This window comes from Maylandia zebra, linkage group LG16 (assembly GCF_041146795.1).
Source record: "Maylandia zebra isolate NMK-2024a linkage group LG16, Mzebra_GT3a, whole genome shotgun sequence".
Lineage (NCBI taxonomy): Eukaryota > Metazoa > Chordata > Actinopteri > Cichliformes > Cichlidae > Maylandia > Maylandia zebra.
The window spans coordinates 30,597,892-30,625,579 of NC_135182.1; the positions used below are offsets into that span (position 1 = coordinate 30,597,892).

At 38.7% G+C, this 27,688-nt stretch overlaps 2 protein-coding genes across 3 annotated transcripts in view; one reads left to right on the plus strand and one right to left on the minus strand.

The window, feature by feature from the left end:
- The window catches only part of LOC101478416 (ly6/PLAUR domain-containing protein 1-like), a 34,108-nt gene extending 26,263 nt beyond the window's left edge, over positions 1–7,845 (plus strand). Inside the window, exons 3-4 of one of the 2 annotated variants that reach the window (XR_013093635.1) lie at positions 3,692–5,649; positions 5,729–7,845. Coding sequence is in view for 1 of the 2 variants with exons in the window: in XM_004559102.6 (XP_004559159.2) it covers positions 3,692–3,933 (242 nt within the window). In the remaining variant the exon portion in view is untranslated. Of the gene's footprint in view, positions 1–3,691 lie in introns of both variants that reach the window. The other variant, XM_004559102.6, reaches the window with a different exon arrangement.
- Positions 7,846–8,870: 1,025 nt separating this feature from the next.
- The window catches only part of gpr39 (G protein-coupled receptor 39), a 38,540-nt gene continuing 19,722 nt past the window's right edge, over positions 8,871–27,688 (minus strand). Inside the window, exon 2 of the mRNA XM_004559103.4 lies at positions 8,871–10,966. Coding sequence (XP_004559160.1) covers positions 10,467–10,966 — 500 coding nt within the window. The 3' untranslated portion in view covers positions 8,871–10,466. The remainder of the gene's footprint in view (positions 10,967–27,688) is intronic.

Below are 27,688 nucleotides of genomic sequence, written 5' to 3' on the forward strand. Positions count from 1 at the left end.
AACGACCCATCACTACCGTCCACATCCAAGTGTTGTCAAGACCATCTTAAAGCAGCAGGTGGCGATGTAACTCCAACCGTGAAGAAATGTTGACCATTCAAAAGTCCTTGTCCACACTTTAACACTGAATCCAAGTTTTCCAAACTCTTAACTCTGGCAGAAGTTTTCCAAAAGGTCAGTTTTCAGGGATCCAAAACATCAAAAACAAACAGCCAAAACGCATAATAAAAGCTATAGTTACCAAAATAGTCGTGTACGTGTAGACGCATCCTGACATTAAGAATTCCAAACCCAAGTTATAAAGACAGCTTTGAAGATTATCCTGAACTCACCATGTCCAGTAGTTCAGAAAAAATCTATGCCTTTAACCTGTCATATTGAACGTCATTTAAGGGACACAGTACATGTATTGATTTCGTTGGTCAACAATTTGAGATCCCAGTTGTAATAGTCATTGCACCTTACTTTCACACCTTAGCTGTAGAACTAAATCCTCATGCTGATGATTTATAATCAAACTGGTAATTTGTTAGCCAAAATATGTGAATGAGTAACAACGCCCACAAAATATTTAGCAGTGCTTGCAGAAGGGTTCCCGATGTCCAGTGTATAAAAAATTGAAGGATGCACAATTTAAATGAGCAAATCCAGACCCTTTTCTTTCCAAGATCCTTTAGATCAGCGGTCCCCAACCCCCGGGCCTTGGACCGGTACCGGTCTGTGAGTCGTTTGGTACCGGGCCGCGAGAGTTGAGGCTCAGGTGTGAAATGTATAGTTTTCAGGGCTTTTATCGGTTTTCAGCGTTATTTTGTTATTGTTTTTATCGTTTACTCGGTTTTCCTTGGTCTTTTCACGTGTGTTATGAATAAATTTTCTTTTTTTTTCGGTACCGGTACTAGTTTTATTTTGTTGTATTTATCCGCGACACCTTAAAGGCCGGTCCATGAAAATATTGTCGGGCATAAACCGGTCCGTGGAGCAAAAAAGGTTGGGGACCGCTGCTTTAGATGATGTCCTGAGCGTTGTCAAAAATGTCTTTAGCTTTATCGGAATCTATTGAATTGTGTGTTAAACCAACGGGCTCAACCCCTGGGCCATGGACGGGGAGTTGTTTGGTACGGGGCTGCAAGAGTTGAGGCTCGTGTGTTCATGGTTTTCAGGGTTTTTATCGTTAACTCGGTTTCCCTGGGTCTTTTTCCGTGTTGTAGTTGTGTGTCTTATTTTGAAAGAAATATTTACGTGTTACTATAACATTTTAGGGTATTTTAGCGACACCTTAAAGGCCGGTGCGTTAAAATTATTGTCTGACATTAAACCGGTCCGTGGCGGAAAAAAGGTTGGGGACTGCTGTGTTAAACTATATGTCTGTGATATTTAAGGACTTTATCATTCTTCCTTCCATATTTGGTGGTGGCTCCAATAAAATTAAAATTTAGGTGGCCATTAAGTTGCATACTGGACATATGTTGAACTTGACCATGTATAAATACAAATGGAGAATGTAACATTTCATTCTCATGATGATGATGATGATGACATAAATATAACATAAAAATATTAAAAGATCTGGGATCTATGAAATATTTTCTTTAAACATGCAAATGTTAGTAATTGCTATTTGGGAATGTTCGTGTAGAGATCGTCAGTTTTCCATTTCCCTTGTCGCACAGTGTTATTCCTGGTTTGTTATTCCTGCAGCTAAAATTCAAAATGTAAACAGGGCTTCAGTCAGATTTTAATCTGCAGGCTTTGTGAGAGGATGAGACCTTTCCCTCCAGAGCTCTGTAACATTTCACACTGTGTTTCCCCTGGATTAGTCTGCACCTTCGGGGACCTCCACTGATATTTGCAGTGTAGAAAACATGGAAGGATGCACAATTTAAATGAGCGTACAGATCTTTGGGTGTTACTACACCTGCATCAGTTTCACTTGGGTGGAGAGAGGAGTGAAATATTACAGGGGTTACTGGAAGTTCATGGTCTGATTTCTAAATTTCTTTAAAAGAAAATGTCACTAAAATGTTAAAGCCTCCCCCAAGTAATCTCATAAACGCCTCTGACTTGTTCTGGATAAATAACGTGTCCGTGTATACAGCGAAAGAATATGTGGAAAAAATTACCCTCTTTTATTCCCCTTGGCTTTTATTGCAATGTGGATTATTTTGTTTTTATAACTTCATATAAAACTGTGCCTGAAATGCTTTTCAGAAGAACTTTAAACATCGAATGCAGTCACTTGAAATGTCTGTAAATATAGTTTTAAAGATATTTTATTATACTGGATGTATTTATTGTGAACTGGACACTGCCTCAAGGTCGAAAACGTTCTCTCATAAAGTTCTCCTTCACAAAACAAATGAACAAGCTTGGATGGAACTCTTTACAGTCTGATACAATACAATCTAATAATTCAATGTGCTTCATTAATTTTGATTGTTAAATGTATTTAATGCTTTCACTGTCAGTATGTGAACATATTGTACAACACGTTCTCTTAGAGCAGGTTGTGAGATAGTCACTGTTGATTTGTCTTTCTTCTATTTTTGTGTGTTCATGGATGCAATTTTTTAACTGTGCAAAGTTTTTATCTTTTAAAGCACAAAAATTCAAAATTTATACCCATGAGGAGTTGGTGGTGGAGCAAATATTTTTTAAATTATCACTAAAAACTACTTTGGGAGATGTACGCACACAAAACAACTTGGATTTGGAAATTTTGAAAAAAAAAGTCTGCTTTGCTAGGTTTGAAAAACGATTGTAGTAGTTGCCACTTCTGTTTAAAGACTTTCTGTGGTTTGGTTTTCATGATCCAACCAACTACGATCTGTCTTTTCTGGCTGGCTAACATTTTCCTCAGACAAACTGTAAGACAGCCACAGACACATAAGCTGTCTCACTTGGCAAAATACTGTGCCGAGTGCTTTTTTTAAACTTATCTCATCAGTTTTAAATTATTTTGTATGCTTACATTATGATCTAATGGTCAACAGATTCACATAACCTAGCTAAGTTAAAGCGAGAGAGTCAAACAAATAGTCTGATCAGGATCGGAGGCTAAACTGCTGCCAAAATCCTGAGAACAAATTAAAGTGCGTTAGCTGGCCAAATTATTTCATTAGCTAATGTGTGCTATGATATTAACGATATGTGATATTTAGCTACTGTGTAATGCTAACATTTCATCTCCAAAATGTTGGTCAGGGAATGACATCTTCTTACTAATTCCATATTATTGACCACACAAAACAGTTCTCTATACATTTCACCCTTAGACCTCTAGTTTATGTTTTAGATTTGCTGCATGCAAACAGTATATATATCTTCATAATCAGATTTTCCTATACAATAATTTAAACACCTCATCAACGCTGCTGGTTGCTGGCTTTTCTATATCAGTCGCTGGTTACTGATTCAAGTGAAAACAGATGTTAAAAGGAAAAAGTACAGGCAGTAATTTATTAATTTTTGTTCACAATTGCAGTTATTTACACACTTGAAGGTGTTTTTCAAAGACGCACAGGACAGCTAAGTGTAATGACTTGGCTACGTTAAGAGTTGTTTGTAAAAGAGGTGTTGTAATCATGTTTTCCTTCAAGTAGATGAAAGAACAAATTCCCAGTTACCCATCTCCATCGCAAGCTTTAATCCTCTCATTACGAGCCTAATGCATCCATTTATGTCCTCATTTCAGGTGTGCACTACCGAAAGTCCTGTGCCTCATCTGGAGCTTGTCTTATCGCCTCTTCTGGTTACCAGCAGTTCTGCACCGGGAAGCTCAACTCGGTCTGCATCAGCTGCTGTAACACACCGCTGTGTAACGGACCACGCCAGAAGAAGCGACCCCAGCCATCTGCTTCCATCACTCTTAACACGCCACGGCTTCCTGTGCTTTCCTTCAACATCATCATCCTACTTTCCTCTATCCTGTGCTGACAGAACTTTCCTAAGATGTGCGTTGAAACAAACTGAAACTGTACAAGCTCTGCCCTACATGCTTTGAAATGTATACAAGAGAAGGCTTTTTACAGCATTTGTTCTTGAGTCCCGGCTTTCTGTTGCAACAAAAACGACACAATAGTGAACAAAGTTATCGCCATGTGTCATGTTGTGAATATGGGTAAGATGTGGTGGATAAAACGGCTTCCAGCAGAGGGTTCATGAACGTCTGCAAGGTGGAAAAAGGCAAACAGCAAAGATAGCATGTGTAATTTCCAGAATAAATCTCTTATTTCTGCTCTATGCTCTATGAATAGGAAAAAACAAGTTTTGCAGTGTATTCACCAACTGAAACAAAACATGTATGACATCTCCCAAATGAACATGACTTATTTAACCTCTTGGCAACTACCATGTTGTTAACAAACCACTTAGAGGTGCGATTAGAATTGGGTTGGAGAAGAGGCTGTTACCTTTAAAATCAGTTCTTTTTATGGGGTTTTTGCCTTTATGTTCTGTTAATTTGGTATAATTTGAACTAAACAGGTTCTGATTCCACATAAAGTTCACTAGTGACCTTTTGGCATTGAGAGGCTATTGGTAAATTAAATGATAAACAAATATAAAATAATAGAAAAACATTTTTTTAATTTTAACAACCATTTCAGCCTCTTAGCAGGTGTTTTACAGTGTTTGGCCAAACAGAAATTTGATAAACACCTTTGAAGAAGGCACAAATTTGCCGTGGCATCATTTCAATTAACAGTTATTTCCTTCCGGATTTTCATTAATCATTTTCCCAAGATCTTGTATTGATGATGGCAGAATCACTAAAGTACTCTCCAGCATATCCCAAAGATTCTCAGTGGTTTAAGATCTGGATTCTGTAGTGGTCAATCCATCTGCGAAAATGATGTCTCATACTCCCTGAACCACTCGTTAATTTCCTTAAGCCTACACAGCTCTTTGGTCCTACTCCCTTGAGTACTTTGGGGGTGGAATGCTCTGACTTCACAGAACATTTACCTGATTGCTGATCATGATCTTTTCCAGCCACATTTCTTCATTGGAGATGACGGTTCACCACTGTCCTCTAAGGTTTTGTTTTGTTTGTTGTTGGGTTGTTGTTTTTTAACACATTGGACAATACTTAGCTTATTTGACTCTTATACTTAGCATTTGACCCCTTTTGAAACTGAGTAACATTATTTCCACAACCACAAGATCTGTCCCCAGATGAGGTTGGTTAAGAAAACAGAAGCTACTGGCTCCAGTTAGGGTTGTAACTGTAACTGTTGCTGTACTAATTTTCCTATTTGCTTAGTCAAGTGGCTTTTTGTTGGCCAGGTAAAATAAGACCATTATGCAGTAAATATGTAGTAATAAGGGTTGCTGAACTTGTGACTGACCAGGACAATAAGAATAAGACTTCAAAGTGCTGGAGAGGTCATATAAATCTTCTCAACACAGCAAGCCTTGACTCCGCTTATGTCATGGTCCCCGTGCCTGCTCGGCTGGCCCTGTGTGGCTACATGTTATGTTTTGTCTTTTCTCTCTCTCCTCTCTCTCTGCTCGCTGCCTGGGCGGAGCTCATTGTGAGCTCCCGGCCTCCACCACCTGTAGGCAATCACCTGTGGCTCCTCACCCTGTTTGCTCCCGCTACTTAAGGCAGTGACTGAGAGCACCTCGCCGCTGGACTATTGAATAACGCTCGTCAGTGCTACTTTAGCCTCAGCCAGTTTTGAGCTCTGTCCGTGAAAGTTCCGTGCTAACCCTTGTTCTCAGTATGCAGATTTCTCGTGTTTGGTTTGGAGACTCTGGACGCTTTTCCCGACCCCGCTCTGCACCCCTGGGAACCCTGGCCCCCTTCTCCTTCACCTGTATATAGTGCACCTGGAGTGTGTAAATAAACCTGTTTTTCTGAGATTTCAGTCTGCGCCGAGTCCTCCCTGCTCCTCCGTGACAGCTTAAACGTCTAAGGTTCGCTGTACCTGAAATTTGTTCCCATGTTGAGTTTATTTTAAAGATTGAGATGAGCAGTCACTATGTGGGAAACATCTATGTGCAAACTAATGATACAACAATAAAATCTGCAAATATTTACTTTGAATTTAAGCAGAAAAAAGTAATTACTTGATTTAAATTTACTTTATAAATTTAAATACTGCACAGCTATGATGAAGCTCAGGGTTCCACCTGAGGATGGCTGCTCTTTAACAAATGGTTTAAACTTTAAAACTGTGACTCTGTTTTTGACCACTGTGTGACGTATACAGAGTGATTAATGCTGTTTTTGTGTTGGTAATAATTAATTAGTTTTCAATAATGAATGAGGTTATTTAAATGCGCGCACCCCTCTCTTTTTGGGGATGCTCGTATGAATCCTGCTGCTTTAGGTCAGTGGTTTTCAAACCTGTTCTGGCATGCCCCATACCCCACAATTTTTTACAACCCTCAACATTTTTATCTGAATAAGTATATTATGTAAATAAAGGTAAACATAGCATTAGCATACTCTTAATTCCAATTAGTTTCATTTTGTATTTTCCCCTGGTTCTACATCCCACAGTTTGAGAACCACTGCTTTAGGCAAAGGTGCAAATATGTGATACCTTTTAAAGACTTCTCAAATAGCTGCAAGCAACAAACACAACTTCAGATCCTCGGGATTCTCAGCAGTAATGTCCTGACCGAATACTCCTGATGTTTCATGTATGAAAACCTCTTAGCTAGTTTAGGCCTCTAAATGAAACAAAGTAAAAAAATGAGACACAAAGATGGATGCAGCCACTGTGATGTGACCAGTTGGACTGCATATGACCCAGTGTATATTTCTTTTTGGCTTTAATTTTACTGTAACTTACAAATTAAAAACATTTTGTATTCAGTATGACTTAAAAGTAGCCACTGAGGCCATACTGTCATCAGGAAATCGTTTTTTACTGAGGTCATAGATCAGAGGTCAGAAACCTGTGGCTATTTTGCCCATGTCCAGTGCCTCCCTCTGGGTTTGATAAAAAATTAATCTGTATATGGAAATAAATATAATAAACACAATGTGATTGCTTTCACTACCAACAGATCTTTTTACTTAAAACAAATCTGATTTTCCTTCACTTCACAAATGTTCTCTTTGGTGGTTAATAAAAAAAATAACTAACTAAATTTTTATTATCCTAGTTCTATAATGTTATAAATTCAACATGAATGTGGCATTATTGTTATGAAAATGCAAAGTTAAAAAACCAAATAGTCATACAAAGTAACTGCAGACTTGTTTTAATTATTTATACCTATTCATAATGTTGATATGCTCATTTATGGCTCAGCTCCCTTTTGATAATAAATATTGCTGACCCCTGTCATAGATCAGGGGAACAGAGGGCCATTTTTCATACACTTCAATACAGTGTGACTTCTTTTTCCAGTCAGCCATTAAAAATAATGCCGCTTTGAGGCACGTTCTGCCCTTTTCGGACCTATTTAGTCTATCCTGAAACCTCAATTCCTCGTTGAAATTTGCATTTTTGTGCCATTGCCTCCTCTCTGTGTCTGCCTCGCTGCCTAACGATATCAGAAACAGTTGTGTTTGTTTCAGGAAGGGACCACTTCACCCAATTTGTTTATGTAGTTCTCACTGTTTCGGCCACGCCTCTGTGTTTTGTGCTCTGTAATGTTTACAGGAAAATGTTGGCACTAAAATGTGGAAAAATTGTGAGTGACAGTTCAGAGGGTGCAGTGTGTTTATCACTATAAATAAAAAGCTGTTTTTGTTGGTAATTATCTTACTGTCACAGTGATTTGGAAAAAAGGAGGACAGCACCAGCTCAGCTTTCTAGGCTGCTCCAAAAAATATCCCAAATCTAATCCAGTTGACTGTGAGATGCAGTTAAAAGCCTGCTAAACAATAAAAAAATTAATTAAATACACTGACTCTACTCACTGACTTTACTGAAATGTTGTCAACTGTGTATATACAGGGATACACAGACAGAAACATATACTTTAAGTTAATCAATGTTTTTGTTATAGTGCATATAAAATCATCACAGAGGTATTAGAGCTAAGATGAGGCTGTTCTCCTTGGGATAAAGTCAGACATGGCTGGACATTCATCTCAGGAGTCGGCAGGTAGCTGCATAGATGACTAGATAAATTTAGAAAATAAGTTTTAGGATACACACAAGCCAATTTCATAAATGTCCTTGATAAAATAGCCATTTAGACTGTAATGGAGCAGTACGATGACTGATGCGCGCACGAGAACAGACAAGAATACAGATCAAGGAAGGCTTACACTTCAGCACGCATACCTCTGCAGACGCCTGGGTGAAGCATGTGATGGTGGCAGGTAACCCAGATGCTACACAGAAAGCAGAATGATGTTATAGTTTGTTAAATGGAAATATTCAGTGTCTTTTGCATATTTGAGACACGCAAATGATAAGAATTTAAATATGTATTTATGTTCTTCTGTGGTGAGCTGAATCTAACCTTTAAGCGAAAAGGCTGTATATGTCAATGAACATTTCTGAATTCATTTCACCTGCTTTGGTGCAAATCAAAGTGACAACAGGTGCACTCGAGAGGCAACGAGATGACCCCAGAAAAGGAGCAACACCTGGAAAACTGCTCCTGTGGGTTCTTCTCCAGCCCTGAGACAGAGACTTAATGCCCAAAGTGATGATGAAATCAGTCCGATTGACAGACGTGAGTTGGGTAGTATAATTTATTTAACTGAGTAATAGCACTGGGACATTTGTGTTTTTGACACTGAAAAAGGAAACCGTATTGGGATGATGTTCTTGTGTAAAAGACAGTTTTAAGATGCTAAAAGTACCGTGTAAAGGTTTCTTAGTTCAGTTAGGAACACTTTAGTCTAAAGTCACGTTAATTTATTTGTCACAATGAATTGAATTGTTCAAGTTCAAAGATTAGTTGCATAGTTACATTTATTCCAATATAAAAATGTATCTAAGATATGTACATACCTACACATTACAGAGTAAACAAATGAAATAATTAGGAGCCAGATTTAATCCTGAGTCGGCACAATTAAAGTTTCACAGTTTCTCATGTTTACGGCACAAAAACCAAAAGATTTCCCAACTTAACTCAGATTGTGAACTCCCTCTCTGTAATCGAGCTGGGTCGTGAACTCAGTTACTGCATTTTGCCAAACTACTCCAGGTCTAAACCGACTCCCCGTCAGGTCTAAGCATCAGTGAGGTTAGGAACTCTAACAGTAGACTAACACTGAATGTGTTAGTCTACTGTTAGAGTTCACCATTAAATATAAATGTAGAAACAGTCTAGAGTTAGTACAACCAAGTTTAAAAAAAAAAAATTCTAAAAAAAAAAGTCACACAAATGTTCTGATTCAACACTGCAGCAGAATTCACCTGTAAGTGCTTTATATTTAATTCAGCTGCTGGCCTTTCACTCATCTTAAACATCGATTGACTAATTAACTTACACCTCTGGTATAAAAACTACGGACGGAACCACAGGGCACTTCACCCTTTGGTTTGTAAAATCCTTTTATCCTCTTTTCTGACGCTAATAATGATTATTATTTATTATTTATAAAATGCACTTAATGTTTTACTCAGTATGACCAAAAACTAGATCATAAAGCCAGCAAAATATTATAGTCGCCCCCTGCTGGCCATTGAAAAGAATGCAGGTTTTTGTGTCGACTTCGCTTTTCAGGCTTCAAAGCTGGGCCCATCAAGTGTTACACCAAAGTCCAGCTATTCCAGATTAGCCAGAGACTGTGAGGTGTTGGCAAGTTAATATTAACCCCATTAGAACCCCAACATCATTGCATCAAAACACTTTTTCTAAGTTACTAATTCTAACCACTAGATTTCTATTTTTAATTTTTATTATAGATTCCAACTTTGACTACTCCCTGATTTGGGACCTCCCGCCCTTCTTGAACATAAAAGGAAAGCCTGACATGGATACAGCAGCATTAAGCGCCAGATGCAACATCAATTGAACCATATAAGGGATTAAAAAGCAGAGCTAGGCTTGTTGTGGTTTGCAAAGCAGCTTGCAGCTACTGTGCTAAAGCTAAGTACCCTAAATACTATTTCAGATTAATAGTTGATTGTGACCTTGCACTGACATCATGGCCTACCATAGCTAACAGTAGGGTTAATCAATGTTAAAATCCATTGCTATTTTACTGCATTTGCTCTTCTTGAAGGTTGGTGATCATAATGTGACTTTCAGTTTCATCTGTGGGCCAAAATATTGATAAAAAATCCCCTCTCTGGAATGCAGAACACAGACTACAGTCCTTAAACCCTCCAGTCTGTACCTTTAATTTTAACTGAAGCTCTGGGGTATTTAAGATTCTATATTATATTTTAACATTATCACTGGAGGTAAATGTCCTTTCGAGACACCCTGTGCTATGTTTTTTGTGTACTCAATAAACACAGCACAGGGTGTCTGCTCACTGAATACTTGTTACTGCATCCATGGATAAAGCAGTTTCTCCCACTGACTCGCACAACAGGCTATATTTCCGACTCTGATGGTACATTTCTATTCTTGAGCTCCAAGATTTGCTCTTCAGTCCCTATGATGGACGTCTGAGTATCCGTGCCCAGTCCCGAGTCATCTTGCGACTGAATTGTCGTAAAGGATGAAGGTGTTTCCTCTTTGGCGACGGTGGTGCGACTCGACCTATTTCGACGCAGTGACTTCAGCAGCAGGGGGCGTTGAAGGGATTGCATGGGGGCAGCCCTGAACTGCACGGTGGACTGATTTTTATGCACGATGGTAAGGTGACACCGCAGAACCTGCATGAATACGTCCCTGAACTGCCGCGAGGACAGGTTATAGAGGAAAGGGTTGAGGACAGAGCTGAGGTAGAAGAAGGTGTCGGCCACGGGGTGGAGGATGACGTAGCTCCGGAAGTAGGTAATGGTCCAGTTGGATTTGGGCATAGCGGCCATCATAAGACGGCGAATCTGGTTGGGAAGCCAGCATACCATCAAGGATCCAACAATGAGAACTAAAGAAAAACACAAAAAGAATAAATATAAGAGAAGTGATGACTTTTTTAAAACTCTCGTGTCTGTCAATATCATATAATAATTTTAAAAAGACAGGAAACAAGACAAAACATTTAATATGCTACATGTTTGTTAAAAAGAAAATATGTTTAATCAAACTTACTCAAAGGAAGGGTGACGAGCTAAAACACCACCTTTATTCTTTAAAAAGCTATGTTCTTGATATTTTACTTTATTCATAACAGTTTTTCACCTTTATTCCCAAAAAAGTATTTCAACTTTACCCTTGAAATGTAATACCGGTATAATGTTGATAATGATAAGAAAATGAAATATCGCAATAGAATATGGGGGGAAAGCGCACGTGCAGTGCCTTTGTTTTTATACGCACATGGAGGAAAAAGCGTGCCGGCGACGGGGAATGAGAAGGGCGAAAGCGGATCGTTGAATGAAACGGATGAACCAGAATTGGTTTGTAAAAATGCTGCAACTTCAGTGGTGTGGAACTGGTTTAGCTTTCGTCCGTCAGATACACAACAAAGCACTATTTTTGGTAGAGCATGCTAGCGGGCCATCGTTATTACCGTGTTTTTCGAAAATATGGCACACTTAAAATCAATCCTTTGATTTTTCTGAAAATCAACAGTGCCCTTTATAATCCTGTGTGCCTTATGTGTGAATTCTGGTTGTGTTTACTGACCTCGAAACAATTTTATGTACACGGCGCGCGAAAATCTGTCAAATGTTTTAGTACGACTTTGCTAAGCTACGAAGCCGCACGGCTTGATGGGTTGTCGGAGCATTACGGCTATCGTAGGCAGGAGCCTCGCAGAGTGATACGTACTGTGTTTTAACATAATATTACCGTATTGTGTGTGTATAACCTCTTTTTAAGTTTTGTGGATATTATACATGGTTATGCTGAGGATATGTCAGCCAGTTTCCACTGGAAATGCCACTGTCAGCAAGGAATTTGCATTTGCACTGTTAAATTTTTATATAGCTTTAATGCACATTTAAAGAAAACAGCTGCTTGTTTAAGTGAAAATACATTGATGGGTTTGTTTGTTTGTTTTTTTTGCACTAATAAAGTTGTGGAATTGTAAAGTATTTTGTCTAGTGTCAATTATATCGTCAGTTATATCGTTATCGCAAATTTTCAAATGTATATCGTGATAAATATTTTTGGTCATATCGCCCTGCTCTACTTGAAATGCAATCCCAATTCCAAAAGAGCTGGTAAATGGTAAATAATAAATTCTCATAAATTCATAATTTATTCACAGCGTAACACCAATCAAAACTGAGAAAATTTAGCTGATGTTTTATCTATGCATTGCAGTTACATTAATAATTAAAATTGAATTATACATATTAGTGCATTTGTGTCAATTTATTTTAGAGGACAACTTTAATTATTCGTTATGTAGATTGGTTAAACAATTTATTTTTATATATTTATTAGTGCTGTCAAAATTATCGCGTTAATTGTTAAGATCAACGCGAAATGTTTAATGCATTAAAAAAATTTAACGCTGATTTTGTTTTTTTATTAATTTCCTGTAATCTAAGACCTTTAAATTCATGAGCACCTCTGGAGGAGGGGGCAACAGTGTGCTATGCTGGCGTTTGGCCTGACAGAAATGATTAGAAGAAGAAGAAGAAGTGACACCATGCTACTATCTAGCTAACACTAGCTAACACACGCAAGCATGGACGAGGGCGGACTTTTGGGTGGAAAGTTTCTCTTTAAGAAGTTGCCTGATGGCTTGTTGGACAAAACGAGAGTAAGATGCACAATTTGCAACGCTGAATTCAAGTACCACAGAAGCAGTTCATCACTGGCGTATCACCTGAGAGCAAAACACCCAACTGAATCCACCTCTACGGGACCTCGCCAGTCTACGCTTCAGGAGTATGGTGCTTGTGGACGAATAACAAAAAATGTGAGAGAAAAGGTAACCAATTCCTTGGTTGTTTGGATAGCTAAAAACTGCCGACCAGTTAGCATAGTAGAAGATGATGGACTGAGAGAAGTCATTCGTGCTGCATCAGGAGATGAGTGTTACAATCTGCCCTCGAGAGGAACCATTGTGTCGAGACTGCACACTTTGTATGGGGACCAGAGGGCTCAGCAGTCCAGCAAGCTTGTGCAAGTAAGGAATGTCGCTCTCACCGGAGACCACTGGACTTCGGTGAACAACGATAATTACTTAAAATATAAAGAATAAAAAAATGTAATTGGAGCCAGGCTATTAATAAAGTAATTGAGATTAATCGCAATTAATAACAGAAAATTGTGAGATTAGTTAGTTAATTTTTTTTAATCTATTGACAGCACTAATATTTATTTAAGTTTAGAAATCTATAAAAAAATTGCTTGACACTACAAATTATATTATTTATTATGCAAACTTTTTTACAGCAAATACAATAAACTTAAATATTTCATATTATATATAATAAAAAATGAGCAAACAAAAAAAAAAAAAAAAAAACCAACTGATTCCAGTTTTGACTTTTTCTCCCGCTACACCAGCGCTGATGTGGAGGTCTGAGCGGTGACACCTATTCAGTCTGACGTCACTAGCCGTGTCTGGACCTAAACTCCGCTGCAGGTCCATATATCAAATGATCGCTATGGCATTACTGAGAGTTGAAAAACTGTCTAAAGTCTTTCATCTTTAATAAAATGATCAGCATTCTGCTCTACCAGGTGTAACAATTGAGTTTAACATCCAGGCATCCATGAAAACGGAATTTATGACATTTAACGGAGTTAGAAGTTAGCAGGGAGTTAGCAAACTAGCTTCTATCTAAATACAATATAGCATGTCCTGACTGCGGGGTTTTGGAAACAAATTAAAACGTACAGCTCTGCTATCACTTCCAGCATAAATGAAGACAGAAAACTAAACAGCAGTGACGTTTGTAGGGTTACTGAAGTTGGGCTAGCTGGTATATAATGATGTGCTACGTGACTGCTAGCGACACAGCTATGTTAGCATAATATAAACAAGCTAACTTTTTTCCCACTCGATAAAAGTTAACGTGAGTGTTCTCGGTGGTCAGGAACAAATGTAATCGCATGGCAGGATGCTGTAAAAGGACCAAACTTCAGGAGAACAACTGAGATAATCCATCCACAATACGAGGTTAGTCATTCATATACTGCTGCATGGGCTGGGCTGTAGTTACATCCTAAGGTTTTAAAAACTGAGCTTAAATAAATGATTAGTGGTAATAAAAGCCGAGGGAGGTCAACAGTGATCACTGACTGTTTTAGGAGCTTTTTGAGATTAAATAGAAGAAAATACATAACATTAAACATGTTAACAACACAAAAGCCATATTAAACGCAGACTACTTTAGGCCCGGAAGTAGGATTCGTCACGTCATCACTTAACAATCAGATTGTTCAGGATGATGACAGTCGCAAATTTGTTCACCAACCTTGTCGGTAGTAAAATATTATCTGAACCAGTGTTAGTTTGTCTTTATCTTGCGAGCTGGTTGTTTACATTAACACAGAATTATTTGACTCTATTTCTAAAGCTATAAGCTTCACATCATTTGGCTCTTAATGGATCAACCTACATTTTCATGCACTGTTACGTGCCAAGAGATGTGGCTTTGCTTTTGTGTTCTATTTATCTTTCAGGTGTCAAGCCTCCACCTATTGGCCAGTTCGAAGTTGATTGGCATGTGTCTATTGGCTGGTCTGGGCACAGTTGGCCAATCACACGCCAAGGATCACTACAAATGAGCCGCTCCCTGGCCAGCTGGTGGTTGCTGGCTTCTGCTATGACAAACATTTGCGAACAGGTGTCTTTATATTATGTGTGGTGGGAGGCTGGGCAGGTAAGCTGGGGTACCCTATACACTGATTGCAGGTGTTAAACTGTTAGACACACTAGGGTATGTGGTTGATGCCACTTTTGTATGTTTTCACTGACCTTTTGTCGAGCAGCTAGGTAGGCCTTTTGTTTTGCATTTTTGTTTTAGTTAGGCCCTGGGAGCTCTCGACCTCTTTTTGTTTTATTACTTTCTTTGATTTGGTTCAACCGCCCAGTCCTCCTCCCCCACCTTTTTTCTTATAGATTCCACTAAATCCTGCCTAATTCTTAACTGTCCTGTTGTCATCCTCCTCCATTGATTGTGGTTGTCCGGTGTTGCTGTCTCCTTCCTGCCTTTGCCACCACCATGGTGGGGGGGACGTAACATGCACAAATCAATCCACAGACCTAATGGGAGGTTTCCTGTTTTAAGTTACAATCCATTCACATGGCAGCAATACAATGACATTTAATAAATGTAAAAATATACAGAGAGCACATTTAAGTGAAATATCTGAATATACCACTGCAATTACTCACACTTCATCATTCATGTCTGAGTCATGCCCTGAACTCTCTGAAAGGACAAACACACCCTCGGTCTCTCTTCTGCTGTTTATCCGTCTCCCTACAGTGTTTTTAATGGGGATTAAGCTGCAACCAAACAGCCTTTCTGCATTCACAAAATTATCTGATGTGAGACAAATGCTTCCTGCTGAGGAGCACAAACATAAACACATTCATGTATAACACCATGTCCAAAGACGCTGGGTGGGGGAATCATCCATCCTGATATTATTAAGAGATGAAAAGGGAGAATAAAAAAACTGAAAAATCAGTCTGTGTTTCTCACATGCAGACTAAGTGCACTCATTAGTGTTTGTTTATAAAGGTTCAGGTTCAGTTTAATGCTAATGTCAAGTGTCAGTGAGCTTTGATCCCTTGCAGCCTGTCTTAAGGTTTGCCAGTGATGTTAGAGACTTTATAAAGAGATGTCAATAGTTCAAAATAAAGACATCAAGGGCATTGCCTCAGAAAACCTGACAGAAATTTGGGAATTCTGGCAGCCTGAAATGCATTTTAATGGGCCTTTTGGGCTGAAGTTCCTCTGTTTTATATCCCATCTTATCTTAGACTAAAAACATGAGCGCCTGAAGCATGTGTCGTGTTTTGTTTTGTTTTTAAAAAAAAGCTGCATTAACTTATCTGTCACATTTACAAGCCAAAAAAGTGAAAGTGAATATATGTTGTTTGTTGTTTTTATAGCCTAGCCTCAATGTATGGCAATGTCAGTTTTACAGACGCCAAGGTTTAATGGACCAAATCGACAAACTAAAAGTAGTATGAAAAGACATTTTACTTCACTAAAACTTTACTTTTTTTTAAACAACAGTAACTAAAATTGCATTTTGAACTCAGAAAAGTACATTTTAATTTCAAAATGACCAAATTGGTTATTGCAACCAGCTTAGGGAGGCCCCGATGGGTGGGTCAGCCCCTTTCAAATCATGTTTATGTTTTAACATCTATAATGAACTTCTGAAAAACATGCCCATATTTTAATAATTAACACAATTAACAGAACAAAATAATCAACACAAACTGGAAATGTTTGTGTTGCATTTTTCGGTTGGGGCACACACTTCAGTTTCACTACAGCGCAGAGAACAGCTGGACAGAGTTTGTTACTTCCATTCAAACTATGACCGCAGTAATATGCTAGCGACCAAAGCTAGGGGAATGCACATTTTTCCCTAGTGACAGATGCTGACCAGGGGATCATTTAGCCATCAACCTCTCACAGCAGCTCCAGGAGTATTCACTTTTCCCTTGCAACCGGTGGTTGGTCATTGACTAGTTTTGAGGCCATGACCACCATGTTTATCAGGTCGTTAAGCAGTGATCGTCTGTCAAGAACATGGGTGCATGCTAACACTGAAGTACCTATAACTGATGCTCTACGAGGCTCATTCGTAGACATAAAATGTCCACATATATATATTTACCTTCAACCTGGAATGAAACTTTACCTTCTTTGGATGTGTTTCTCTTTGTCCTTCTTACAGCTGTTACAGAGTTTTTTAAAAATAACTGACAGGGAGCTGTGGTCAGATCCCTGCTAAGCTGAATGACTGAACTGAACTTTTCGGTTGTGGCTGCTGTTGGCGATTTTATCCTGTGTTTTAAAAAATGCAGCTTGCTAATCAAATATATCCAAATATGGTCACTTCTACCTTCTACAAAAACGTTAAGGCTTCAAAATACAGAATCCAGATGTCCGCCTTTAATAAACAGTTTGCTGTCTGTTTTTGCTGACCCCATCAGATGCATGTGTCTTATTTTCCAGACACAGACACTAATTTTTCATGACGCCCTGCAGCTTCATGTCGGGTCTCGCCATGTACAAACACAGCTTCGCTGCAGGACCTGAGGCTGGTCCACCTGCCTGCTGATGTGACTTGGAGTTTGCTCTCTGTTAGGAAGGATCAACCCCAGAGCCACGCATGCTGTTGCCTAGCAGGGTCACTGGTCTCATAAAAAACAGGTTTGTTTGTGGGCAGGCTTTTAAACAACGCAAACAAGAGGTGATGAAGAAATCTGAGTGGAAAGCAGCACTCTGCATCATGTTTGTCGTCAGCCAAACACTTTGTGGTCTGCAGGGATTCCTCTCAGAACAATCATCAAGTTTGAAGAAAACAAGCTACAGACAGCATCAGCCCCCAAGTTAAATTCTTTTAATGCTTTAAGATAAAAGGAGGCAAAAGAGAGAAAACACTCACATGTATGGTATTGTTCATTAAGGCCAGCTGTACCGTGACCAGTCTGAATCAATACCAAGAGATGTCACCGGTAATAACTCTAGTTCTGATCACTTTCAAAGAGGAATTCAAATCAAGGTTTGTGAAGACAGTAAAGACAGAGGGTTCATCTGAGTGAAAGTACAAAGAGGAAGAAAGTGAGATGAAGACAAGTCAGAAGAAAGGAACACTGCTGGAATACAAAAATAAATGAGCAGGCAGAGGTGACGGACACAGATAAAAACAACTTTAGAGATTCATGTTGCTCTGAGTCATTTCTCCTTGACACTTTGGTAGATAATTAGACCCTCTCGGGTAATTTAAAGTGTCTTTTTATTAAAAATATCTGGAAATATATTCTCTTTATGACCTTCTCCAGATTCCAAAAACAATTTGGTCAGCTGGCCAAAGCAATTTATTTAATAAGTGACAACACTGTCATCTTCACCTTCAGAGCGCACTGAGAAAAAGGGTTTGCAGTCAAGTGTGAAGGGAGGCAGAAAGAGAATTCAAGTCTGATTTTATGGTATTATGTTAAAAAAATGGTGGATTAATCTAGTTGAAGCTGGACATTGAGAACCGAAGGAGCATCCAATTGATTAATGGGTTGATGAGGTCATAACAGTAACTGCAGGTGTTGTACTAGAAAGCTGAAGTCAAAAGTGAGGGTTTACCAATGATCTATGTTTCAACTCTCAGTCCCTGAGGGTTTGGGCTCTGGGATTTCTGGATTTGATCCCTAGTTTTGTTCCGCAGATTTACTCTCTGAATTTGGTCCCTGTGATTTCTGGGTTTAGTCTTTGGTTTTAAGCCATGCGTTTGGTCCCTGCAGTCTATAGGCTTGGTCTCTAAGGTTGGTCCCTGTGGTCTCTGGGTTTGAGCCCTGCGTGTGATCTCTGGTTTTGACTTTTTATTGAGTTCAAGTCCAGAAACAAACCAAAGTTCTTGCTAAATCCAGCTAGACCATCAATAGGAGCACTAGCAATAAGCAGATGATCAGAAGATTAAAATGAATGACAAAAGCACAAGAAAGGAAATACTTTGTCAGGTTTGCAAGATAATCAGAGATTTTCAGGTTGAATATTTTTTGAAGATGATTTTCAAATGTCAGTGAACAAAAAAGGAGAGTTATAATTGATGACAGTCTACTGCAAAAAATGAAGTCTTGTGTGCTGCAAATCTCCAGATCCTCCTAGTGTGGGAGGATGATGCATTTTTGAGCTCTGGCATTTCAAAAGTCTGCAGAGGGGAGGAACTGTCATTAAAGGCTGAAGATCTGATCTAATGTTGAATCCTGACATGTTTTTATTTTCAGATATTAAAACAACTTTCTAATGGAAAACTGAAAAACTCATATTTGCAGCACCCACCTCCCTGTGTTGTCTCAAAAAGAACAACATCTAACTAACTGTAGGCAGCACAGAGAAGATCAGAGACGCCACTGTGTACTTTCACAATGAAACAGTTGAATAAACAACAATTCTCCAATTCAGTTTCATTTATTTAGCTTCTCCTATTTCTTCTTTTGCTGGAAGACAGTGTGATTTCACAGCGTTGATAAAGAATTTAACTTGACTTTGACAGATACGGTTAAAGACAGCAGTTACCTGATGCTTAAAAAGTCCACGGTTGTATGTCAGGTCTGAGACTAGAACTAGAGATGAAACAAGGATCCAGGCTTATTGTAAAGCAGGGAGTCGTGTCTGTCAGCAGTCATGGATTTTTACATTTTTCAGCACTTTGTGTTATTTTTCTGTTCAGTGTTATTTTTCTTTTATAAGTCAGTCTGAAACTCAGAGGAAAAATGTTGCCCATCCCAGCCATAAACTGATGATTTCCACCAATCTGACATTTGTTTTGGATGAAAAATGCAATTTCATTCAGGACTAACGGTTAAAGCACATAAAACCATACACATTTATAAATCTAAGCAGCTGGATGTGGATGCACTCCAAGTGTGTTCATGTTGGAGACTTGCAGTGCCGGTTCTCCTGCCAGGAACTGCCCGGGGCCACGAACCCTGTGGGGCTCCCAAAGCCTCAGGTTCAAATCTCTAGGATTGTCAGTCTGGCTTTTAATTGCTTGTTTCTTTTGGCACTTTATAACCAAACCTAGCAGGTTTGGGTTTTTTTTTTTTTTGACTGAATATTACCAATACTGCTGAGGATTGACTGTTTCAGCTCTAACTGGGATAAGTGCACACATTTCTCATAATATGCGTCTCCAGTGGGTCCTTCCAGTCCTGCTCCACTAACAGTGGGACATCATAGCTTTAAAAAAATGCCACTTTCCTACACTTAAATTGATGAAGACCTGCCATCCTTTATCCCACCAGCCTTATAAATGATCCTAACTGTTCAAATGAAGGCACTATAGATATCACACACTCCACTGATTCAATTTCAGTAAAACCTGGAGGGATGATACATCGAGGCAAATTTTTTTTGTACTTTAAAACCTGCAAAGTTCATATTTCCAATATGTTGCATTAAAAATGTAACGATGCAGCAGGTTACGGATTGGATGCATCATCGAATCCTGGCAGCAGATCATGAAGTGGCCGTATCTCTCTTTCTTTAAAGGTGTTTTTTCCCCCTATAGATCTACCTATCACATCGGCTCGCTGATCACAGCCGAGACGTTCACCTGGCAATATGCCCCTGAGTCAGAACAGATCAGTAATGTCTCTGCAGAGGAGTTAGGATGCAGCTGAACATGTGATTGCATGAGCCTTCCTTCATGTCATTGATAAATCTTTATTGTTTTAATGTCACTCTCTTCACGCTGAATGCACCTTCCTCAAAAACTCCAATCTCAGCTGATGCACTCATCAGTGATGTTCCCGAACTTGTTGACATTAAACACCCACACACACTCTCACTGTCTCTCTGCCAGGCAAAATATAACTGCCTGCTAATTAGCAGGCAATTAAAGGAGATTATTGGAACAATTAATTGTCTGTCTTTTTGTTGTAATTGGAGTGTGTTTGATTGAGCTTCCCAGTTCCTCTGTGCATCTCACAGCAGGAGAAAAGGGGGCGAGCCGAGTCTCTGCCTGCCGTAAGTATGATTTACACTTTTAATAAGAGCTAAAAAAAGAGAAAGAAATCAGACCGACCGCTGCCTCATTTACATGGAAAATCTTCCCCTTTCAGACCTCGGATGGGTTTTTCTGTGTAGCTCATACAGGAAATACTGTGGTTTACACACTCGCCTAACAAGTGAAAGGTCCATGGGAGGACACACAAATCCCTTTGGGAGTGTGTCATTAAACTAGCCCCATTGAATAAGGTGAAGAGAATTAGCTTTTTGAGATTTCCTTACCTGCATGATTGAGCCTGCATCAAGACATGTTGTAAACCTGAATTTTTTTTTTAACTGACCAGCAGGGGGCACCTGTAAAAAGACTCTTGGCTGCATTAGTCTTCAGGAGAATAATTTGTTTATTGATTTATCGGTTCCAGGAGATGGCTGCCCCTCCCTGAGTCTGGTTCTGCAGGAGGTTTCTTCCTGTTAAAAGAGAGTTTTTCCTCCTCGCTGTCACCAAGTGCTTGCTCATACGGAGTCATCTGATTGTTGGCGTTTTCTCTGTATCATTGTAGGGTCTTAAACTTACAATATAAAGCACCTTGAGTCATCTATAGTTCTGATTTGGCTCTATATAAATACAATTGAACTGAATTGGCTTGAATTTATTGATTTGTTTGTGGCCTTTTTAAAAATATTGCTAATTACTCTTTTATTCAGTAAAACCGGAAAGGTTTTACAAAATTTTACAGTTCATCAGATAACTGAATGATCCCAAGTTTACTGATTAGCTACACCAAGAGGCTTCATAACAGTTAGACAGCTGCAACCCACAGCTGAAAAACGCAGTTTACTAATCTATCTGCTAATATGGTCACTTCTGGCTTCAAAATCCAATAGGCGACGCCATGCTGTAGCCCGTAACTTTAGCAGTAACTCTGTTATCAAACAATTGCCAACAATTCTTGGCGGAAGGGGAGGGAAGGCCTAATAATTAGTTAATTATTAAAAACAAATCTTTTACAATAGTCTCATGGGTGTTATAAATGCTGTTTTAGATTTTAGATGCAATTTCAGAGCGAAACAAACCACTACAACATCCCAGTGAATCAGTGAGAGTATCAGGACTGGGTCACACCTGAGTCCGCCTGATAATCAGATGAATATTCAGCACGGGGAGAAACTCTGAAACTCATTTTAAAACTTTTGCAACTGATTTGACTCTTTTAGAAATCCCAGAAGCTGCATAAACCTGCACACGGATGCTCAGCGAGCAGCTTATAAACACAAAATTTCTCCCATAACTCGGGGGGTGGGGGGGATTTTCTCAAATAGAGGGCATCGCCACATCGCCGGCGCCCTTCATTTCCATGATTGGAAACAGCTCAAAGACAAGAGCTGAATAATCGAGAGAAGTGAAGTCTTTCACCAGTATTTATTGATAAACACCTGATTGATGACTGGATCTCACCGGTGACGACGGTCCTGATTGCTTACTGATTTAAAGCTTATGTCAAATCTATACAATTACCCAACTGAAGAGTGCTAATGAAGGAGAAGATGAGCATGGAGTGAAATTATTCAGACCTGCTTGATGAGGGTAAAAGTTAACGAATGAGCTTATTCACTTGTTTGATTATGCAGCTGATTTCACTTTCAGGAGCTGTTTGTGGTGTGATATGAACATCAATGGAGGAGCTTATATATGACTTACATTTTCATATTGTATATGAAGGAAATGATTATCAGAAAACAGATCTTTCTTTTCCTCCATGTTTTCTGTTTGTTTCCTCTTTTTCCCTTGCTTTGCCTCCAAATCTTCCCTTTCCTCTGTGTCTTCCTCCTTGGTTTTACTTTCTTTTGCTTCTTATTTTACTTGCTTGACCTCCATGTTTTCCTTCTGTGTTTCTTCTGTGTTTTATTTTGCTTTTCTTCTTTTGTTTCTATTGTTTAGCTCCTTCTTATTCCTTGTGTTTCCTCCATATTTTCCATTGTTCTTGCCCGTTTCCTCTTGGTTTTCCTGCTTGATTCCCTTGTTGTTGCTTATTCTTTTTCTTGCTTTTCCCATTTTATGTTAGGCTTTGTTGATTTTGGATCATTTAGTATTTAGTTTATGGCACTAGTTCCCTTTCCCTTTATTTGAAGAGACTGGTGATAAAAGGAGATTTTTTTTAACCGAAAATTTCTAGTATAAAACTTGATATTTAATTAAACAGCCACAATTTTAATCATTTAGTATGTTTCAAACACACATCGCATGAAAAACTGCACATTTAATGACTTCATATTAAAGTGACTTCAATCTAACCACAAACCACTGCTGAAGCAAAAGAAAATGAAACTGACGTGAGAAAATAATCCTGCAGCTGTCTCATTGATCTGGTTAGATTTCTCCTCAGACGCTGGATGAAGTCGGTCCTGTGGATAATAAGCCTAAGAAACCTGTGATGAAGGCAAACATCATCAAAGTCTGCGACGCTGAGAACAAATTTCCCTTGAACCCAGAGACTATCAGACACAAGCATAGTGAACGATTTCCTCCCACAGAGAGAATAAAGAGGGTTTTTGTAGATTGGAAATTTGGGCTTATTAGCTGCATAATAATGAGATTCTGAGATGCCAGATGGGCGAGTTTAACCAGCAGGCCAGCTCAGATAGTGCCAGGTAGATATGAGCCATTAAAAAACATCCTTAATTGCAAATATGCAAACATTAGTCAAGATTTTGTGGACTAAATTGTGTTTCCTTCACAGCAAACATCCTTCTGAGAGGTAGAAGGTTAATTTAAACCAAGAACAGTGATTGCAAATAGTTTTCACAAAAGGGCAATTAAGGCTGTTTCTGCACAGCGCTGAATTCATTAAATGTTATCCATGAAAAGCAGCTCACACTGCAAAGATCTAACGGCAGTTATGAGTCTGTCAGGCACAAACACAACGATCCTTCCTCAATCAGCCACAAGAGGAAAGCCACAAAGAATCAATCTGACGGCTAACAGGAGATCCTGCGTTATTAAACCACCTGAAACACTGAAATCAGTCACACAGGAGTGTTATTCATAAAGGAGCTAATCACCTCAGAGCACATTTACTCAGCCAGGCACCAGAGAGTCGTGTTTGCCACCCTGATAAAAAATATGCACATGTCAATATATAAATACAACCGTGTGTGTTAGGGACAAAGACGGAAAAAAACATAAAAATATATGGAAAAGAAAAGGAGGGAAGGAAAAAGAAGACAGGAAGAAAAGGGAAGAAAGAAGCTAGAAGGAATGGATGGAGGAATGAAAGGAAGGGAGGAAAAAGGAAAATGCTGAAAGGAGGTAAGAAGGAAAAGAAAGGGAAAGGGGAAGAAAATGAAGAAGGAACGGTGGAAAGAAAAAACAAAGGAGTGAGGAAATATACAAGTGATGAAGGAAAAACAGGAAAGGAAAAAGAACGGAAGAAAAAGAAGAAAGAAGGAAAAGAACAGGAAAAAGGAGGGGAAAGTTGGGAAGGAGGGAAAAAAAGAAAATAAAAAAAAGAAGAAAGTGGGATCAAAGGAGGCAGAAAAAGATGGGAAGAACAATATAAAGGCAAGGAGTGAGTGAAGTTGGAGACCGAAGGAAAGAGGAAAAGAGGAATGCAAGGAAAGGACAGAAGAAAAGATGAAAGGAAATATTCAAGGAAGAAATGAAAAGAGGAAGAAAGAAAAAGGAAAGATGGGCAAGAGAACAAAGAAAGAAAGGGAAAGGGGAGATGAAAGAAAGGAAAGAAGGACAGAGGAAGAAAAAAGGAAAGAAGGCACTAAGGAAAGAAAAAGTAGGAAGTAAAGTTTTCATTTTGTCTAATTCAACATTTGGCTGTAATAAACGCCAAAGTTGTGCTAGCCAAACTTCATCTCATTTAATATGCTAACCAATCTACTGAGCCAGCATAAATATGGTCATGCCTGGAAAATAAATAAATAAATAACTAAATAAAAGACTGTAACGGCCAATAAACCACACTGCTTAACACCCCATTTTTATTAACCGGTCCTTCATATATTTATTTTATAATTACAATTATGAAGAAGGATCCCATAAACATCCATTTTAAATGTGTTTTATATTCTGCTTTCATGTCATGCAGCTGATGCCATTAATAGCGAGAACGAGCATGGAATATGTTTTTCCAGCCCCGTTTTGGTTGCCAGGGAAGTTAAACGCTTGTAAAACAGCTGCTGCTGGTGGTTTTGTAATCTCCCAATTAATCATTTCATGGATGCAGATGATGTTCTGCCTGTTAAAACGGCTCCACCACAGCTGTTGGGTCTAAGCTCCCAGCGCAAAGCTGCCTCTGACATTAGAATTACTGCTGAACAACAGTTCAGTTAATCAGATGTTAAGAGAGTTCATAAATGGTTTAGACGGTTCTCAGGTTAAATATCTTGATCTTGGTTAACAATGCCATGAATTAAATGTTAATTATTACACTCTGTATTTTCACTATCAGGTTAACTATCTACAGATTTACAGTATACCTGAGCAGCACCAGTGATCAGCATACAGAAAAAGATTTGATGATAATATGTACTAGTATCCTAAATTCTTAATAAATGCTCCCAGATGTTTAAAGGATGCGATCTGATGAAGAATACATAGAACAAACTACACGCAGAATAAATCAAGATCAAGATACACCTTTAGTAGATAAATGGTATCAATTTAAAAGTCCTATATGTCACTTTGTTCTGGAGTTATTGCATTCACAAGCTTGGGTGTTCATGTCGCCCCCTCGACTGAGTGACTGCAGCACCCCATCAGCCTTTTACGGCTAAGGGGGTAAAAATTAACTTGGGAAAAATTGATAACTAAGACTAAAAAAAGTTTAACTCATTTTAAGTCATAACGAGTAACAAGTTCTAGACTTGGAGTCAGGACCCAGACCACAACAGTCAGCTCTATTTAAAAGGTTTATTTTATAGGTGTGAAGTATTTGGAGTTGGTAAGAACTTCAGTTGAGTATTTGTCTGGGAACTTCATGGAAACTGGAATGACTTGAGTATGAAAGCACTTTTTCAATTTCATAAATACCAATAAATCTAGGAGACAACTTTTTGGAGAAGCATTTCAATGGAACATCTTTGCAAGATAGCTAAACTTTCTAACCTGGCATGCAGTAAGGAGCTGGGATCCTCCGCCTGTCTACCAGGCACAAGCTTGGACACAAAGAGGTAGGTCGAAGCATTTACTTGTGACCAGTTTCCAGTTAAGAGTTGATGGCAGGCCAGAATCTTCCAAAGGTAGGGAGTGGGCATGTAGATGTAAACAATAAGCCTGAGTAAATGAGGTGAGGGAGGACAAGTGCAGTGGCTGCCTGGACCACGACAAAGTAAAGACAGCAAAAATACCGACTAGTATTACAGCTATATCACCGAAACACATGAGAAAGATTACTGCGTCTTCTATTAATTTAGTATTTTAATGTGCATAACACAGTTTTATTATGTCGCCTGCAAGTACTGACTAAAAATAAAAAAGATTTGAACCATGAACCCCAGCTGCACCACCTCAGAGCTGAAGTCGGGGAAAATCCTACGACTGCACTCAAGACCAACTCCGGCTAGAAGTACTACTTCAGCTCAGACACTTGCCCAAATCTGATTACTTTCTCTGAATTCATTTAAAAAAGTGCAGCACTGAGAGTGCTTGTAACACCGAACATCCAATCACCACTCTCAACACAGTCCTGCATCAATCTCACTGATGCTGGAGAGGATTTCAGACTGCAGCACATGTTGGTTTTACTCTGATTAAATTGAGGTGTCATAACAATACCTTATTGATTGGATACGCACAATAACAACACTTTGCCTCCGTATCCTCCGTCATCTAAACAGCTTGAGAAGATTAGCCAACTTTCAGCCTATGCTGCTTTTTGACCATACGTCTATCCAGTTTCTTAACGTCTAATCCAACATAAAGAAAGCAGAAGAGCTCAGGTAACACTTGGCATATCTGACCCTCATTATGCCCCAGGCAGAGGTGAAGAAAACAGAAGGGTTGCATTAGCTAAGCTATCATGTTCGCTCATGTTTACCCAGAAAGGGTTGAGGAGGTGCCTCAAGTGGTTCTTCTTATCTCCTTTACCCATCCCGAGGTGGTTGTTACGAATAATTAGACCCGCAGACAATTGCAAAGTTTAGTTAAGACTCAGTTAAACTCAAGAGATGGTATACTTTATTTTTTCCAGAGATGGGGAAGTTTGAGGTGTCAGCTGGTAAAAATGAGGATAAACACAGCAAACATATAACAAATAACTAAATGGAATTGTGTGTAGTTCAATCAAGTAAAATACATTATGTATAAAAATAATTCTTTTAATCTAGTAAAGATTTGCCTGAAATCAAAATGAGCACAAGAAAAATAAGTAGAAATTTACATAAAAACATACATTTGATGACTATTTTATTATATTTATATTATATTACTATTTTATTTTATTATATAAGAATACAATATTTCAGTCATGTCTGATGTTGTTTGTTTGTTTTTTTACACATAAAATAAAGATTGGTATTCATTTAAATCCTCTGAGATTTATATTTGATAGTAAACCTTTAAATGTAATGCTGCTACTGGATCAGTGCTCTTATAACCAGGTACCATCGATGCCATCTTTGAACTTGACTGTTGATCCCTTAATTAATTATTATTATTACAATGCCTTCAGAACCATAAACACACTGAGTCTTGTGTACAGTTTGCCCTCGTGTTTGTTTAATGATTAGATTTTTACCGGCATGATTTATTACACAAGTCCTGCTGGCCATCTGTCACCTGTCCACTGATAAGGTATGGTTGTGGTAATGGTTTTATCCTCATTAACGGTAAAGTGATCTGAACGGGCATTTTTGAATCAATGTCAGAACTTCACTTTTTTTTTTTTAAAGTCAGGTTCAAATAAAAGTGTTGTGTTTCTGGTCAGGTGATTAATGTAAGTATGACATTCAGTCTCCTTTGAGCTCTGTTTGGGTGTCCAATAACTGAGCGAAACGTCACATTATTTAGGATATCTAGTAGCAGTTTTCAGGAGCTA